The sequence below is a fragment of the Takifugu flavidus genome, chromosome 13 (assembly GCF_003711565.1).
Source record: "Takifugu flavidus isolate HTHZ2018 chromosome 13, ASM371156v2, whole genome shotgun sequence".
NCBI lineage: Eukaryota > Metazoa > Chordata > Actinopteri > Tetraodontiformes > Tetraodontidae > Takifugu > Takifugu flavidus.
This window is the reverse complement of record NC_079532.1, coordinates 1,559,586-1,577,361: the sequence shown is the minus strand read 5'-3', so window position 1 is coordinate 1,577,361 and position 17,776 is coordinate 1,559,586. Positions and strand designations below refer to the sequence as shown.

The window sequence follows — 17,776 nt, the reverse complement described above, 5'->3', positions numbered from 1 at the left end:
CTGTTTAATCAGGGGAACGGAGGGGTTCAGAGTTCACCAGGTGAGAGGTGGGACTCCAGATCTGACAGAGATGGGACAGCGTGCTGACGTGGTCGTCCTTTCGGTTGAGATGCTGTGAGAATCAGGCCAGCAAGAGAGGGGCCGACAGATGACGAGGGAGAGGAGGAAGAGCGGAGGCCGGCATGCTGACAGCTGGTGCAAGTGATTAGACCGTGTATTGATGCAAGAAAGGCATCAAAGCTCTTTAGGAAGAATCCTTAACACACACACTCGTGTGCACACACACAAACACACATGCACAAAATTCTGAGCTTCCTGGCTTTAATTGACAACAGCGAACAGGCTAAACAGGCCATCTGTCATTTTACAGATGCATCATCAACAAATGGATTAACAGCACACACATACACACATACACACACGGTTTGGGAGGGAAAATCACAGCATTCCTCCCTTTATCATTGCAGCCGTTTAATTAATATATCCCCCAAGTGTTGATATATTCCAGTGTGTTGCTCTATAACCTCCTTTATTCCTTTATTTTACAGATCCCCCCTCACAAGTAGACAGGTTAGCTTGGTCAACTCAGGCGCCTCAGCGTGACCCTCCATCCAGCCTCGGATTTTTACTGTCCAAACTAGTGTTATGACAATAAAATCTTCTTCTTTAACTGACATTTTAAGACTTGCTGAAGTAACATGTCTTCTCTTTCATTGCCAAAACTACACTGATGGAAGAGGAGATACAGAAAATGTGTTCTGGGTGAATTAGTGATGGTTGGATGAGCAGAGAGAGTGAGAGAAAGAGGAAAGGTACTGTGAACAAAATCTGTGACATCACCTTAGTCTGCTGCCTCAGAGAAACACAGTGTTCAGTTTAAGAGGGAGCCAGGTCATGTCTTTACATACACACACAGACACACACACACATACACACACACCAGGAGACTCTGGATTACAGTAATCCAGGGACGGGTGTATTTTTAGGCTCCAGGATGCAACAATTGAGGAAAAGAGATAATGATTGTCGTATGCCCAAATGAGCTTTCTTGGAACAGAGATTGGGCAATTTTTTTTAAATTTAAATCATCCAAACCTCATTCTGACAGCAAAGTTAATAGGAAACATGTTAAAAAAAAAAAAAAAAAGTGATGTTTTTGAGGATTTTGGTGCAAATAACCCACAGTCTATAGTCATTTTAACTATACTTCATTCATCTCATGCTTCCTGTTTGTTTTTCTCCTCATGTCTCATATGTCATATTTCAGACTTAAGGGATGGTTCAAAGATTTCTTTCTTAACTGTATAAAAATGTGGCTAAATTGCATGACTTTACATCATATATTTGAATGCACATTGGTGGATATTAATGATCTTTCCCTAAATATCAACTTAAATCAACATTAAAAGCATCAATTCCATTTGTTCATGCATACCATTTCCATTTATTCTTAACAAAAGAGATGGTTGAAGGGCCTTTGCCAGCATTTTAACATTTGGATTTGGTCAGACCCAAGAAAACCAAAATTCTTCCAATTCAACAGATTCAACCCACATCCGATGTTTCTACAAGTAAATATCTTTTCAACATTGCATCCTATATATATTCCTGCTGAATTGATAAACTACAATACAAAAGTTATTTTGTGACCTTTCCCTGACACTAAATGCAACAGACCTCTGGCGCCCTCTACTGTTAAAACACTGAGTTCTGTAGTTCTGCACTTTCTAAGCCCTGTTCTACAGCGCCCTCATTTAATTATTTTTGCTTCCATCCTTCCTTCCTTTATTCAGTCAACGTGATCAAATTCAAAGAAGAAAATGCTGATTTCCTCTCCAGTAAATTAAACAATTCCCTGTCACATTGCGGAAAAATACAGATGGAGCCTTGGTCCAGCCCCTCTGTGGTCGTAGAGGTCAGAACTCTCTGCAGAACTGTCCAAAGATCACATCTGACCGCCCTCGTGCTTGATCTCCGGAGGGTTCAATACCTATTTAAAACATTTGTTTAAGGCCAACAAAATGTGACATGTGCTGTCACTTCAGGGAAGAACTCACTTGTAATAATGAGGCTTAAAGGGTCCAGATCTGCTGATGCCCAGGTATTTGGCCTGTTCCTCACTCAGCTCTGTTAGATGAGCATCAAATGTTGGCAGGTGAAGACTGGCCACAAACTCATCTGAAACACACACACACACACACACACACACACACACACACACACACACACACACACACGTGCACACGCAAGCACGCACACACATACACACACAGGTCTGAGACTTTTCATGATGACAGAGAGGGACCTGTATAAATAATACCGATGGATGTACCCATCTTCTTTGGCAGGAGGTAAACGTCCTGTTTGTATCGCCCCTCTGGAGCGCTGTACAGCTCTATGAGCGCCAGGGCCTGACACAAATGGAACCACCAGACTTTAGCTTAAACATTCAGTTCCTTGTCGTCAATGTTGTGCTGAAAATAAAGGACTATACCTGGGTCGTTGTGGTGATGGAGAGGACAAGTGAAGGGACCGTGGAACAGGTCAGGTTAAGTAAGCGACCCTGAGACGCCATTTTAAAGAGGAGGAGTCACATGACGAGGCCACTTTTGTACGTGATTTCAGCTAATAGATGTTAGGATACAGTAGATCTTTGCTTTTCATTGTATGACATGAACACTGAAGTGATCTTAGCTGAGAAAAAGCTGGTAACCATTGGTCTAGATCATCATCATCACCATCATCATCAACAACATCAACAACAGCCACAACAACATCACCTCTGCCAGCAGGAGGATTCTCTTGCCATCAGGCCAGATGACATGATCCACATGAGACCTCACACGCTCCCACCTCAGCTCTGCAGTCCGCAAGCTCGCCTGAGTTTAACCCACACACACACACACACACGTCTGTATGGGGATTTACACCGACACCAATGTGCAAAAATAAAAGTTGATACCAAATCTATCTCAGTGTTGGAGTGGCCCATGTTGCAGACGATGCAGCCGTTCTTCATCCTGTCCAGAAGTTTCCTCACCACCACGTTTTTGTTACCTTTGAGTGGAGACAAAATGCATTCGTGTGTCGCTCCACTTCACGGGATCTAATATGCCTGCAGTCACCTGTACAGGTGATGACCATGTCCACCTGTCTGACCACTTCCTTCATTTTAACCACTCTGAAGCCGTCCATGCTGAGAAGACACAACAGTAAGTTTATTATTTGGTTATTTCCACATTACTGTCAGAGACACTCTTCCTACCAGGCTTGAAGGGCACAGATGGGATCCACTTCTGTGACATAAACAACTGCGCCCACAGCTTTCAGCGCAGCACAGCAGCCTTTTCCAACCTGCACCAAAAAAAGCCACGATAACTTGTGTCGGCCTCACCTGTCATGTCCTGAAATAGTCTGCTTACTGACCTCACCGTATCCACACACCAGCACCTGTTTTCCCCCAAACATGACATCCGTGCTTCTCTTCAGCCTGAAAGACCAGTTCAGACCAGTTAGACAGTCACTGTGCACCAGTGTCTAGGAACACAGGGTGGTTCCGTACCCATCCAGCACCGACTCCTTGCAGCAGTAGAGGTTGTCGAATTTCTGCTTGGTCACGGAATCGTTCATGTTAATGGCGGGAACACACAGCTTCCCTGCCTTGGACAGCTGGTACAACCTAGGGGAAAAAAACAGCCGGGGCGTGAGTTTGTGGGCTTCCAGGTGCAGATGGAGTGTTGCTAAAACTGACCGATGGATCCCTGTAACGCTTTCCTCCACGATGCCTTTCAGGTTTCTGAACAGACCTGGATGCTTCTTATAGATCCAGTGGGTCAGGTCACCCCCATCGTCCAAAATCTGACAAAAGAATCCTCACATTATCCCGGGATGAAGCTATATGTCTCCTCAGCCTTGAAATCTGTGTTTACACTACCATGTTGGGCTGCCAGCTCTCAGCACCCACACATTTCTCTATGCACCACCAGAAGTCGTCCTCTGACTCTCCCCTCCACGCAAACACTGCAGTGCCTGGACGGCAAGGAAGGTGAAAGGTGAAGAGAGACCGAGCACAAGAACCAGACCAGCTACTCACGCACACACGCACACACAAAGATACACACACACACACATCCAGACACACTCTACCTTGTTCAGCCAGAGCAGCGGCCACAGCGTTCTGAGTGGAGAAGATGTTACAGGCCGCCCAGCGACACTGAGCTCCCAACACAGACAAGGTCTCGATTAACACCTGCAGGAGAAGCATACACTAACTCTCATTCTTTCTCCGTGTGTGTGTGTGTGTGTGTGTGTGTGTGTGTGTGTGTGTGTGTGTGTGTGTGTTGAACTGACTGCAGTCTGTGCAGTGATGTGTGTGCAGCCCATCACTTTGGCTCCGGCCAGAGGTTTCTCCCCTCCTACTCTTTTCCTCAGGAACATCAGCGCTGCCATTTCTACACACACCACAGGCTGTCAGTCTATGCATTTATTCATTATCTTTATCCACATTTAGTGGTTCCTGCCTTCTCCTTTCACCTTGCTCTGCAATTTCTATCTCCCTGCGTCCAAAATGGGCCTGTTTGATGCTCTTGATGCAGAAGTCCGAAAAGCCCGTGGAGGCCTTCTGGTTTTGTTCTCTGGGAGAGGACTCATTGCCTGAGCTGTCACTGCACGCTGGAAGACAGAACTGATTGCTGGAGTGTTCAGCGTCATCTGAAGAGACACGTGATAACACGAGCCGGCTCTGGTTTCTCAGCCTTATTGTTTCAGTTTCCTCTAAAGCCTTTGAAGTCTGTACAAGTGACTGACATGTTTGAGAGCGGCGATTAGAACCAAATTAATTGGACTTAAAACTCAGAGAATTTTCCTTGTAAGCCCAGTTTAGATGTGGCAGAGAAAGCCCAGAGCCTGATTCACGTAGGATCGGAATCTGCTCAGTTTACACATCAAGGTCATGTGATCACGCTTGTGCGTAGGCCTCAGTGTTTTCACTTCCTGTACCTGAACTGTGGCTGTCTGTGGACGACTGGGAAGTGGTCCGAGACAAGGAGCACAGGGCAGCCTTGAGGGGACGCTCGTTGAACTCTTGCTTCTGGTCGGTGAACTGTATTTGCTACGGGGACAGAAAAGAATCAAAAAAAGGGGGCGTGATTATAACGGCTTCATTATTGCCAACAGCACCATCTGTATTAAGTTTGACCAATTTAAAAGTTTAAAATTTGGCAGCTTTTTCAGGTCCTTAAAAAAACCTTAACCCACCCCCCCAGTGACCCCACCACCAAACACATTTAATGGCTCATGGCAAATCAGCGGCGTGTCCTTTAGAATTTCACTCAGACTCTGGTTTAAACTGATTTAGTAGTACAAAATATGAAGTTTGCGTGTGAAAATAACCTCTACCAAGAGCACCTGATATACTCAGTTATTTTGGGCGACTGCTTCTCAGTTTTTCTGACCAAAATATTCAATTAAAAAGATTTAGAGTAAAAAAAAATCCAATATGGAAGCAAGAAGATGTTGAGCTGCTAATCCAACCGGTTCCTATAATCCTTGTTGAAAGCACTTAAATCTGAGATGCTCATTAAGATAGAATAAAGGTTTTTGTTCTTCTGGGTCTCTGATCTATTCATCATCCTAATAAATGCAGCATATTCGCTCATTCATAGTCACTTAATCACAAATAACTAACAAACGCACTTTCTGACCTTAGCTGCTTTGTTACAGGTGACAAACTGACATCTGAAAAGTCAATCAATAACATTGTTCTACCGCGACCGTCACCTACTTACGTAATACTATCGTTAAATAATCATATATGGAATTGGATTTTCGGTTTTAGTCTAGCAACAGTCAAACCAGCTCCAATGATAACAATTCACCCTATTATTCATTAACGCACTTCTCTCAGCTATAAACCTGGTGGATTTGTACAAACACTCCTTTATCTTTCAATTTTTGCAATTTACCATTAAAAAAAGCTACAATAAAATAAAAAACAATGAAACAATATAGAACTTCTCTCTGTCCTGAGCGGCACTGCTCAAAATTTACCTTTATCCTTCACTCTTTAAGCAGAAAAAGGCAATTAAAAGACAAATGTTTTTCTCCCTGCACACCAAAAATCACAGATACCTTGAGATAGACAGACTGCACGGCCTCCTGGTCTTTGGCTTTGGCTGTATTCACGAGACTGTAAGCTTTCTTCATGCTGCTGCTGCAGACGCCGACCGGACTGATCTCACTGATCTCACTAATCTCACTGATCTCAGTCTGCACGGCTGCAAACTGGTACTAGTAAAGGCAGCAAAGATCTGGCTGAGTGACGCTCCACGGCAACGCCCCCATCCAACAGGACAGGTAACAGGTGGAGGGAAAAGACCAGAAACAAAAGGGGTCTTTGTCACCCTCAGAAGGGAAGAGAACAGCAGGAGAAAACAGGTTTGATAATATCCTTAAGAGAAGTGTGAAAGAGAAGAGGCGCACTGTTATGTGCGTAAATAAAGTGTTTACACCTGCATATTGATGAAAGTGTCAGGAGAAGAGAAACGGATGACGATTGTTTCACCTCTGAGCTCATTCATGTTGGTCATCTGCAGCTTCTCTGTTGCCTCTGCATTGATTAACGAGCAACACTTTTATCGGGGGGAAAATGTGACCTTAAATGATGACGTTACACAAACAAACACACAAGCAAACCCCAAGAAAAGAAGATTCTTCTCACCACTGTTGGTGACACTGTTGGTGAGCTCACTTGCTGGTGAGGAAAGTCGTCATGTTTTCCAGATTAAAAAGAGCTTTTCCACGGGTGTGTGTTACACCGTGTGTTTGTCACGGTCTGCAGCTCGGCATAGCAACCTTTGTATAACTGTATATTTACATAGCTGCAGCACAACAGAAGGCCACATTTCTAGAATTTAGTCTACAATTTGTTGAGAAAGAACCCCCTCATCGAACCTTTGAATTACTCTAATCTGCTGTAGGAAATACTGATTTAAAAATGAAGTTGGGCTCTAACAAAGAAGGTAAAGATCTAGATGCAGACAAGCAACAGAAAGGCGGCTTTCATTTATAATAATAAAAAAGGAATGTGGCAGTTTCCACCTCAGCAATCAGGTGATCACCTGCTCCTGTCCAGCTGTTCCCCATTACCCCCCCCCCCCCCCCCCATGTGCTTATAGTTGGTGTCTCCCTTGGTCCTGTGCCAGTGTATCACGTCCCTTGTCATGATCACCAGCTTGTCCTTCATTGCCATGAGAATCTTCGAGACTGTCATAACCTTTGTTTGTCTGATCCTCATAAGAGAGTGTATTTTGTTTGGCTTTGCCCCTTTTTTGGATTTCTTTAGCTTAGTTGGTTTTTTTGTTTAATCCCTCCTTGGAGGCCTTTTGAGTTTGAATAAAGACTGTTACTTCCTGAAAGCTCTGCGCTCGAGTCCTCAGAGTGAGTATTGTCAGCTCCAGAATTTTTTTAAGATTTAATCTGTGTAGATTCTAATCCAGCATATTCAAAAACATTGAAAAATCAGCTGGTCAAACATTTACAGAGATGTGCACCTTCCAAAGAAAATCATTCACATACTGATCGCGTGGGCGTTGATGCCTCATGCAGAGCTGCAGCCAGACGTGCGCGTCTACGTCTCACTCACCATGTCGGTCCTCTGAGCTTCACCCAGCAGCTCTGGCCTAGCCGTCTCCTCCCGCTCTCTGTCCCGACTGTGAGGCATCCTCCAGTTCTCTGCCGCCTTCAGCATCAGCAGCAGGTTGGGACTGCACTGATGTGGATGGTTTTCTTCTGTGTTCTTGCTTGTTGAAGTGTCACCCAGTTTCCCCCAATGGGGTCCATCGCAGCCCTCGGTGAGCGGTTCGGGAAACTGGTCTGGCAGTGGCAGGTCCTTCCAGGAGGCATCTGTCTGCTCCTTTCTGTCTGCCATGGCAGCAGTGAAGTGACCAGATGATGTCTGGCTGTCCCCGCATATGTCAATGCTTGTGTTTACAGTCAACAGGAGCTATATTTGGTTACTTTGACTAAATGTAAAGTAAGATCATTAGTCTTGGGTGCAGCGTGTACAGTGTAAACACCAATGTGAGCACAGCTGCTAGGAAGACACAAATGAAACCCTGAAATGGGGGAAAGTAACGTGTACAGGGCCTGAAAGTCATCAAAGCACCCTCATCCGCTTGCCTGCACATGTTTGCAAGAGAAACGTGTGCTTAAAACTGCATTGAGACCAGTTGTGTTGTCTTTGACAACATCAACTCAAATCACATGAAAAACAGACAAAGGCTTACACAATAAACAAATTGCCACCTTAGATATTTACATGACATTCCAGCAGCAGTGAGCAACAACCTAACCTCGGGCTTCCATCCTCAGAGTAAATGTCTTAAAGTGTTCATTTACTCAGATTTCCATCAACTGCAAATATTTTTATGGCTGAAATATACACCTTTCAAAGTCACCTAGTTTCTTGAGAAAAAAAGTTAATGACAAAAATGAAACTCTGAAATGTTACTTAATAAAGAGGGTGGGACTCAAGGGTTGCTGGACAGGCGGTACGTTATAGACTATTATTCCGGTCAGAGAATCAAGAGTGCTTCTGGAGGAAGGTGCGGTAACATCCAAATGGATTTTTATATATTTTATTCTGAGTTGAGATTGGTTAGGAAGCTTCAGCGTTACAGGTTACAGAGATGGTGAACTTATAGTTGCTAGAGTTGCTAATATACAGATGCGTACATGCAACAGCCATAGGCCAATATATCACAAGTATATATAGCTGAGGGAAGTCCACCATCATAGGTATATCCGCTCATGGCGAACGAGTGCTTGTGGATCCTCAGCGGAACACCGAGTAGGGATGGTCCAAGGGGTGGTCCAGGCAGTAGAAGCTCATTCACAGACTCTCTATGTCTTTGAAGGGCAGGATTTCCATCTGCCAGAGGCTCAATGTCCTCGAAGTGCTTGCAGGAAGCCTAAGCAATAGTGAAATGCATACATTTCCTGTATCCTGCATCTGCTCAAACTGCCAGGCAATGTCGCTGGAGACCCGCACCGCTGCTGCCCGTGTCTGCAGCCAGGCAGCAAAGTCCTGCGGGGTGTAGGACCTGCAGGCACCAGCCTGATGTCATTCTGGAAACAATGATCCAAACAGTTGTTAAGGTGGGCTTGGGGTATCCTGCCGAGCCTGTAAACATGGAAAGAACAATGGAGTTGGTTGCTGTCCTGGCCTTCAAGGGTCCGCATAATTCCAACCAAGGTCTGGAGGGATGCAGCGAGCGTCTTGAAGGCAGTGGCATCACCCAACCTGAGGGCTGGATTGTCCTGTAAGGCGGCCAGTTCACGTTGAACCAGCTGACCAGGCTTTCCATAGGTGTCCTGGAGCATCTGGGCTCCAGCCAGTGGGTCTTTTGTGCAGGCAATTTAAAGAATTACAGTGAGTACAAACTTCACATGATACAGAAATAAACTAATAAACATTTATCACATGGAAAAAGATCAATAATGTTACCGATTTCTCCACCATGTGACAAAAATAACTCATCAAAGTTGTCAGCAACAACAGTGTGAAATGTGTTTCTTATTCCACTAGAGGGCGCAGCAATTCTACAGTTTTCCTATCAGACAACAAAGAAACCCCGCTGACCTCAGGATGAATAACTGAGGAAAAATAAGCAACATAATACATGTTCCCTATAGTCCAAAGTACAAAGTGTGTTGTTAAATATGAGGGGAAGAAGATGGGTCATCAGTGCTTTTGAATATGAGCCTGATTAAATATTGAATCATGCCACAATTCGTTTGAACAGAGTGAATCTTCCAAATGTTTAAGAGACGCTGTTAAGGTCAGTAAGCTTCAGGACATACATTTATACATGGACGTGGGGTAGCAGACCCACCAGACAGGCTACCTTCACACTTCCTGCTGCTCTGTGGACGTGACTTTAACTCAGATGTTACATTTTGTTAGCTATGCTAGTGGTCTGGTGGGTCTGATGCCCTCATGCAAAATGGTCTCAGAAAGCTCTGGCTGCTATTTATTGATCTTTACACATTTTACCAAGTGATCCTTTAATGCAGAAAAAGGAAGGAGAAACTTTACCGGCTTCTTTGTGACATTTAACAAAAGCAAGAAAACTCAAAAGCCATTATTGATCTGCTGTTATCAGCAACATCAGCAGCCTGAAAGCAGCTGGACACACAAGGTCTGACGGGAAGCATCGGCAAATGCACCATGATGATCACAATTCTGCCCTTATGAATAAAGCCTAACGTTCACGTAATGTCATTACTGCTTTTATTCAGCATAACATATTTGTTTACAGAATCAACAATAAAAGGACCATCGGGACAGAAATTACATTTGGGCTCAAAACAACGTGGATTATATTTGTTATTTGCTTTTGGTGTAATCTAACACACCCACACACACGTGCGCACACACACAAACACAAACGCATGCTATTCACAGAGATATCTTTCATTTTTGCTACTCATTTCCATTTACAAGCATCACTTGACATTTCTGATATACTGTATGTTGTTCTCACACTATTTGTTAGTTCCATTCTGGTATTGAAGAAAATCGCTGTTCACAACTATCACATTTACCACACTTAAGATGTTAGTGTATAAGAATGTTGCATGTCAAAGCGCACACTGAACAAGCTCACGTATAGGAGGCATCTACACTCTTCACAGTTGACTGTAACAGACTCATTTTTCACTAGTTTTAGTTATGTAATGACACAATGAGTATGTCATTAGTGTGTTCATTGTTAATGGCAGTGGGAAGTAACAGGTGTGAGTACAATACCAATGTTTCTACGACAACAATATGCCTTCACAGGTTACAGATGCCACATGTGTGACTGACAGGTGCTCACGGCCCTCACCGTGCTGAACGTATGTTCTTGTACTGGCACAGGAGCAGGTGTTTGAAGGTATTTTTGAAGGAGGCATTGCACAGGGCGTAGCAGGCCGGGTTGATGGTGCTGTTGATGTAGCAGAGCCAGTAGCCGATGGTCCAGAGGGAGTTTGGAATACAGACGGAGCAGAAGGTGGTGATCAGGACCATCACGTTGTACGGCGTCCATGTGACCACGAAGGCAACCAGGATGGCCATGATGGTGCGCGTCACCTTTTTCTCCCTTGAAGAAATCCCCTTCCTCTTCCACTTGGCAACAGTGTTTTGCTTAGTTACCTGTGAAATGTGAGCAGAAAGAACCTGTCAGCGGTTTTTATACTTTAATACCTCATATGTTTAACATGAATGCAGCAGAAGTATTAAAATAAGCCTTAAGTCCTGTTGGATAGAACTATAGTTAGAATTATAGACCTGCTACCCTGATTTTTCCTATTGTAACAAGGCCCTGTCATGTGCTAACCAACACAGCTTCACAAATGCTGTGAATTCCAAAGGTCTCTTTTTAAAAAACATGTCATTTAAAGTTTGACTCTGGGACGACGCAATGTTTCTTCGAAAAATGAAATTTTCTGGCAGAACTCCGAGCATTAATGTAGTTAAACATCAATAGAAGTCAAGGTTGTTTTTTTTATATTTTTCCACAACTGACTGTTTAACACCTCAATTCGAATATTCACAATATGTTTTTTGAGAATTTCTAATAAAATTGGGTTTACCTTAAACAGTGTCCTTGTGACCAAACTTTGTCTGTCGGCAGCTGAATTTCCAGGGGAAGGTGGGTGCGTTGGATTCGTCTCAATCCCAGCATTGGAGCCTTTCTGTGTTACCATGGTGACCGCAGTGTCACCATTTTGCTGTTGCTCATCTTCCTCTTTGTCTCCAGCCTCAACTGCAACTCGTCTCTTCCCGGTGTTCTGGCTCTCACACCCATCCTCCTGGCTGTGATTGGGACCATCTCCAAGACTGGTGCCCGAAGTCTTCCTGTTGTCCTTCTTCACGCGGCTGCGGCTGGCCTTGGAGATGCGCCAGTACAGGTGGATCATGATAGCCACTGGAAGGTAAAACGCTGCTATGGCTGTGCCGAACGTCACCACCGGGTTTGAGAAGAACTGGATGTAGCACTCCTCTGATGGAACGGTTCTCCCCCCAACAATAAACTGCCAGAAGAGGATGGCTGGAGCCCACAGAATGAAGGACAAGACCCAGGCGGCGGCAATCATCAGGCCTGCCATCTTGGTGCTGCGTCGCACTGGGTAGCTCAGTGGTTTGGTGACGCAGAAGTAGCGATCAAAACTGATTATGAGGAGGTTCATGACTGACGCGTTGCTGACAACGTAATCAACAGCCAACCACAGGTCACACACCACAGCTCCCAATGGCCAGTAGCCAATTACGATGTACACAGTGTACAGATTCATGGAGCAGATGCCAATAATGAGGTCGGCACAGGCCAGGCTGAACAGGAAGTAGTTGTTTACCGTTTGCAGGTTCCTGTTCACCTTTAAAGAAACAACATGCAAAAGGCTGTCAGGCTCCTCGACACTATCAAAGTGAGAGAAAACGTATAAATCTTGTGGGGGGTGAAGCAAAGCCAAACCTTGATGGAAAGCATGACCAGTATGTTTCCGACGACGGTGATCAGACTCAAAGACCCAGCCACCGTTACGATCAGGAGGATTTCCACAGTGGTGTACGGACTTGCAGAGAACATGCCGGCGCTCTTCCCGCTGGTGTTCGCGGACAGGAACGAGCTCTCCATTCTGTCAAGATTTCCCAATATCTCTCACAGGCGCTTCAGATCATCTCTGTATCTGGAGAAACAGAAAGGTTATTCTGTTGTCCGTCAGCACGGCCATCCGTGCCAAACACGCCACTCTCGGGCTGCAAATCTACAGCAGGTGTTTGAGTCCTTTTCAGCTCCCAGGCTGGCCAAAGATGGACAGGTGAGTAAATAAAGGCAGCAGCAGGAACGTCCAGCAGTGTGATATCAGAAATAATACATCCAAAAAGTTTGAGGGACTGAAAGCAGCAGGGCTGAGATATTTATCTGTAAAGATTCTGCATTGCTGCACCAGTTTGCCATTATTGGTGACCTGTTACATGTGCATACAGCTGATGTGTGCATGTGCAGGAGACGGTATCAAACTCATGCTTTCAGTCCCAGCTGTGTTTCAGCTACCAAATAACATGGCCTCTAATAACTGTGATAAAAAGCAATCAAATGATAAAAATAAAATGAGGGTTTGCATCATTACCAATATAAATAATAATAACCTTTTAAAAACCAAAGCAATAGACGGGACTATGGTCAGTCATAAAATATACAGACCCCAAAAATGTGATTAACTGATGTATTGTGATCAGAAAATCAATGTCAAGACTCTCAGTTGAGACCACAGGGGTTGTCGCACACTGTTAAAACCCTGTAAGTGACTCCATTAGGCCACGTGATAACATCTTACTGTACCTGAAAGACGTTTCCTTCCTGCTCTTACAGCCAGATTAAACTTCATTACACCATCTCTAACTTTATCACTTAGTCATCAAAGACCCCTTCTGGACCTTTTCTGCTTCAGAAAGAGCCCTATATGTATGTGTGAAGGGTGTGTGTGTGTATGCGGGCATGGGTTTACTTGATTTATGGTACTGTTAGGAAAACACATGATTGCATTAAAGTCTCATTTTTGAACAGTCTGGGGGAGAAACACTGTTACATTTGATACCCTTTATAGAACGTGCACCAAACTTGAGGCCCCGGGGCCCCATCCAGCACTCGGTGCAATTACATAAGATATTATCACGTATTTATACCATGACTGGCCTGCTGGCAGACACGTGATTGATCCACCAAGACCCAGCATGCACTGCAGCAGTATTACTAATTCAAAATCTGAATAGATGCTAAGGCATTGGTATGAAGCAATGTTAATAGCTCTGTTTTTATTCTAATTTAGCTACTTATGTTTTCAGAGTTCTATTCAACTGAATAAACTGTGATCTAAATAAATGATACACATGATCAGTATATATCGAGTGTTTCATGTGGCTGAAATGACAATTAAAACCAGAGCCACTGTCAAATCACACGTAGCTTCATTGTGTCTGATATATTTGAGGCACAATAGAAACCACAGAATATTTTCGTTGCAGGTGCTGTCTGTGGTATAAGATATAATAATCCCAACAAAGTAGTATCAGTTGCAATAAGGGACAAACAGTACATTATTATTTCAATCAGTAATGATAAATATTATGCAATAAAATAGGATTTAAATAAACTCTAATATAGGCTCCATTGACCTGACATAAAATGTCTGCCTCTGGGGCATCAATTAATATATTTAAAAGGCCTCTTTTCTTCATCATCTAGAAAACATTTTATTATTTATTATATTTATTATTATTATGGCATACAAAAGGAACTCCTATTTAGCATGTATTGAAATAAAAGTAACCCTAAAACAACTGAAACCCCAGAGTTATAGAATTATCTTTTTTTTTTTAAAAAGACACTTTTAAAAAAAACACATTTATTGCAAATTTTTGTATTGCACCACAGGCTGATATTTATTTAAAAAAATTTTTTTTATTGAATTGAATATTTTTATTATTTATTGAAGTAAATCAAACATGATATAAATTCACCTCAACACCTTTATATTAACATGCTGTCTGCTCCGCTGGTGTGAGGATGCTTTGAGAAACTGCAGGAGATAACTGCTTCCTCACAAGCTCATGCTCACATCTTCCCATCATTTACACTAATCAGACCTCCATTACTGGACCTCCCTAATTCAGAGCTACTGGAGAGAGTCACAGACACAAACAATATTTCTTTGACAGGCGTAGAAACATAGTAATTAGATCGAGCAGTAGCTGTACCGGTAATATGCTTCTTGGGTGTAGTGGTGGGTCTACCCATCAGGGACAGGGGGAGGCTGTCTTTAAAATGTCTGCCCTGCCTTTGACATCAGCAACTAAGTGGCTACCAGCAGATGAGGTGGTGAAACAAGGGCTTTGTTTGCAGATATGAGGACAGGTGGGCCCAGTTTCATCAAAAGGACGAGTTAATGACCACGGGGATCAAAGGGGGTGTAATTATTTCATGCAAAGATGCTTTTTTCTCAAACCTTGTAGATGTATTTTATTGCTTAGTTTATGAACACAAATCAAGCTGGAGGCCGGTCAGATCATCCGGGATGTTTGCACAGATGGTTTTTTAACCTATCCTGCGACTGGATGCATGTAAACATGTGCACACAAAAGAGAATTAAGTGGACCGTACACAATATATCATTCGTTTCTGTGTTAGTCGACAGAAGGCTTTGATAGAAACAAGGTTTTTGAAGTCATCTTGACTGCTTGGATTTGTGAGAGTTGTATTCCTCCTGTGAGGGGCGAGAAATTTCACATCAGGCTGAGCTGCAGCCTTTCACAGATGTATAACACAGGCCAGAACAAAATGAAAGACTGGGCATAGAATGTGGGAGTGAGGTGGACAGAAGTGGAAAAGCTCCCATATGCAGAGAAATGACGAGCATGATTTTCACAAGTCGTCGTGGGCTTTTTAAAAAGAGGCAGAGTCCTGTGAGAGTGGGTCTGGGAGGAGGAGGAGGGTTAATGAGCGACGATTAAAAACATAACTTGATTTTGATGCAAGCCCACAGTTTCTGGGAGGAGCTGCTGGGATGAAATCTAATTCCCATTTTTAAACCCAGAGTAAAGAGGGAGGGATTCCTCAGGAGCAGGGAGATCAGGGAATCCAGAGAGCCGAATCAGTGCTGCTGACTTCAGGAATGGAACAAATTCAAGCATTTCTAAACCAGCCTTAGGGGACCAATAAAACCAGGATCAGTGTTAGAATGAGGCTTCAACGGGACCAGAATCTGTATGTGAAGGGTTTAATTACACTATTTAATCTACATAAACTACATAGAAAACTCCCAAATTTATGTCTAACATTTAAATAGAAACATTATATCCCTTGCCTTTAATGCAGGTAAAATAAAACAAAATAAATGCATGGTTACCTTAAGCAGAGTTTACAAGTCAGATTTCAGCTCACCTTGAGTGCTGGGAAGGACACAGATGAACTCTCTTGGTTGGGTCCATGATACTCTCACCTCAGTCCACACTAGAGCGACGACAGAAGCGAAGCGCAACCTTACATTGACGTTGCTCCTCCTCTGATAGCGTGCGTTGGTGTTTGTGTGTTAGAGCCTGACAGACACAATGGGGAGGGGTCAGAATGGCTCTTACCGACTGTTGTGTTGCATCCCTGAAGCTCGGGTCACACGTCTGAATAAGCGAGTGATGGAGGCAGGGCCAGTAATATTTTACACACGTGGTATGTGTCGATGTCTCCAGCACACACACATACACACACACATCTGTGTTAATCTATAGGCCACAGTGATGAGTGCTGGCCTGCAAAGTGCTAAGATCCTTATTAAAATCGGGACAGAGGGAAAGGCTCGCGCTGCGGTTCTGTTGCTGCAGGACTTTAACCTTTGAGGTCTTTTGACCTTTCAACCAAACTGGTGATGCAACCTGCCCCATTTGGTGTATGACCTTACTTTGATGGAATTACCACAAAGAATCATAGCCGGTCCCCACAAAACATTATTGTGACTGAAACGGGCATGCTGCCGTCAAACAGGCACGGGCCAGACATGTAAGTATAATTTGATATGAGAAAATATGACTTGATTTATTGTGCTCGCACAGGTGCAGACATACGGCAATCTGATCACATTGCCATTGGTCTTTCAGCTTATTTGCTTGGATATAATGCTGATGTGGTCACAATTATGTTGTAGAAAAATGCGGTAGTCTGCCCGTGGCTTCCCTTCTCCCGGGCCACCATTTGTCATGAGCACAAATCGATATGAGGCTTTGACCGTGTCTCCAGCCTAAATGCCTGTCTTCAGCTTCCTGTCTCTGAAATGTCCTCCTGGAACATCTTACTGCAGCAGTTGTAATTCTGCATTACACTTTGGAAATGGTAAAACAGGCAGAACTAGAACTAAATAAGGTCCCGGAGAGCTCTGACCTGGGCCAGCATATAGAATACTTGGATACAGGCAGTAGTAATAAGAGGTCAGCCAGCCGGATGGACGGACGGACAGAGGTAATGGTTGGTGGAGGTAGCTTAAAAGAGTCTAGCTTTTATACATTTGTGGTGATTCTAAAACCAAAAGTAATCAGTGTGTATTTATCATTCTGTCTGAGCTGAAATGCTCCATGGATGCAAAACTCCATATGTAATATATGATGACACATTTACAGTTGTTTTGATTCCAAGTGGCAAAACACGGAGGATTCTGTGCCGGCGGTTTCCACCCGTGGTCGACTTGAGCGGCTTCAGACCTCTAAGCTGAATGTTTAATTCATCGGGATTGTGCAGTTGCCTCGCGTCCTCACAACTTGATGGCTGCTGCTTTGCATCTCAGCCTTCTAGCACTCCGTCCTCGTGCGGGCCCTGAATTAGAGTTTGTGCATGAATGGGCTGGTTAAAGGTCTGAGTTTCATCAATGGGCTTCATTGCGTAATTTATCGTGTCACATGGAATGTTGTTGTTTTTTTTACTGTCCCCTGGAAGGTAGATGGAGAACATAAAGGAAACCGTGCTGCAGGGCTTATGGGCACATCCTTGCGTAGTATATACGGTATAGTCTGATAAAAGCCATCACCCTGTGCACGCACACACACACACACACACACACACACACACACACACACACACACACACACACACACACACTACTCTTTCAGTGTCAGCATCTTTTGAGGACATGTCCTAAAAGAACCCAACGCCGTTGAATGTGTCCTCACCAACAGACTCATTCAAGAGTT

The 17,776-nt window shown here is 43.8% G+C and overlaps 2 protein-coding genes across 9 annotated transcripts; both read right to left on the bottom strand.

The window, feature by feature from the left end:
- Positions 1-304: 304 nt before the first annotated feature.
- LOC130536948 (S-adenosylhomocysteine hydrolase-like protein 1) lies at positions 305-7,952 on the bottom strand. 8 transcript variants are annotated; one of them, XM_057053287.1, is made up of 17 exons: positions 7,643-7,952; positions 4,999-5,110; positions 4,534-4,710; positions 4,351-4,451; positions 4,147-4,249; positions 3,935-4,029; positions 3,752-3,858; positions 3,563-3,679; positions 3,427-3,490; positions 3,266-3,354; positions 3,126-3,196; positions 2,963-3,057; positions 2,781-2,879; positions 2,495-2,563; positions 2,333-2,411; positions 2,058-2,178; positions 305-1,990 (listed from the first exon to the last, which is right to left on the bottom strand). In XM_057053287.1, the coding sequence occupies exons 1-17, from the start codon at positions 7,925-7,927 to the stop codon at positions 1,984-1,986; spliced, it is 1,791 nt and encodes a 596-aa protein (XP_056909267.1). In that variant the 5' UTR covers positions 7,928-7,952; the 3' UTR covers positions 305-1,983. The 8 variants fall into 8 exon arrangements, with proteins under 8 accessions (XP_056909267.1, XP_056909269.1, XP_056909271.1 ...); XM_057053289.1 differs by having other exon boundaries at positions 4,534-4,671; positions 7,643-7,951; XM_057053291.1 differs by lacking the exon at positions 7,643-7,952 and adding an exon at positions 6,130-6,292.
- A 652-nt stretch (positions 7,953-8,604) lies between these two features.
- Positions 8,605-16,189, bottom strand: LOC130536740 (muscarinic acetylcholine receptor M2-like). Its single transcript, XM_057052880.1, has 4 exons — positions 15,987-16,189; positions 12,519-12,732; positions 11,638-12,420; positions 8,605-11,197 (listed from the first exon to the last, which is right to left on the bottom strand). Exons 2-4 carry the CDS (start codon positions 12,678-12,680, stop codon positions 10,886-10,888), a joined length of 1,257 nt encoding a protein of 418 aa, XP_056908860.1. The 5' UTR covers positions 12,681-12,732; positions 15,987-16,189; the 3' UTR covers positions 8,605-10,885.
- Positions 16,190-17,776: the final 1,587 nt, after the last annotated feature.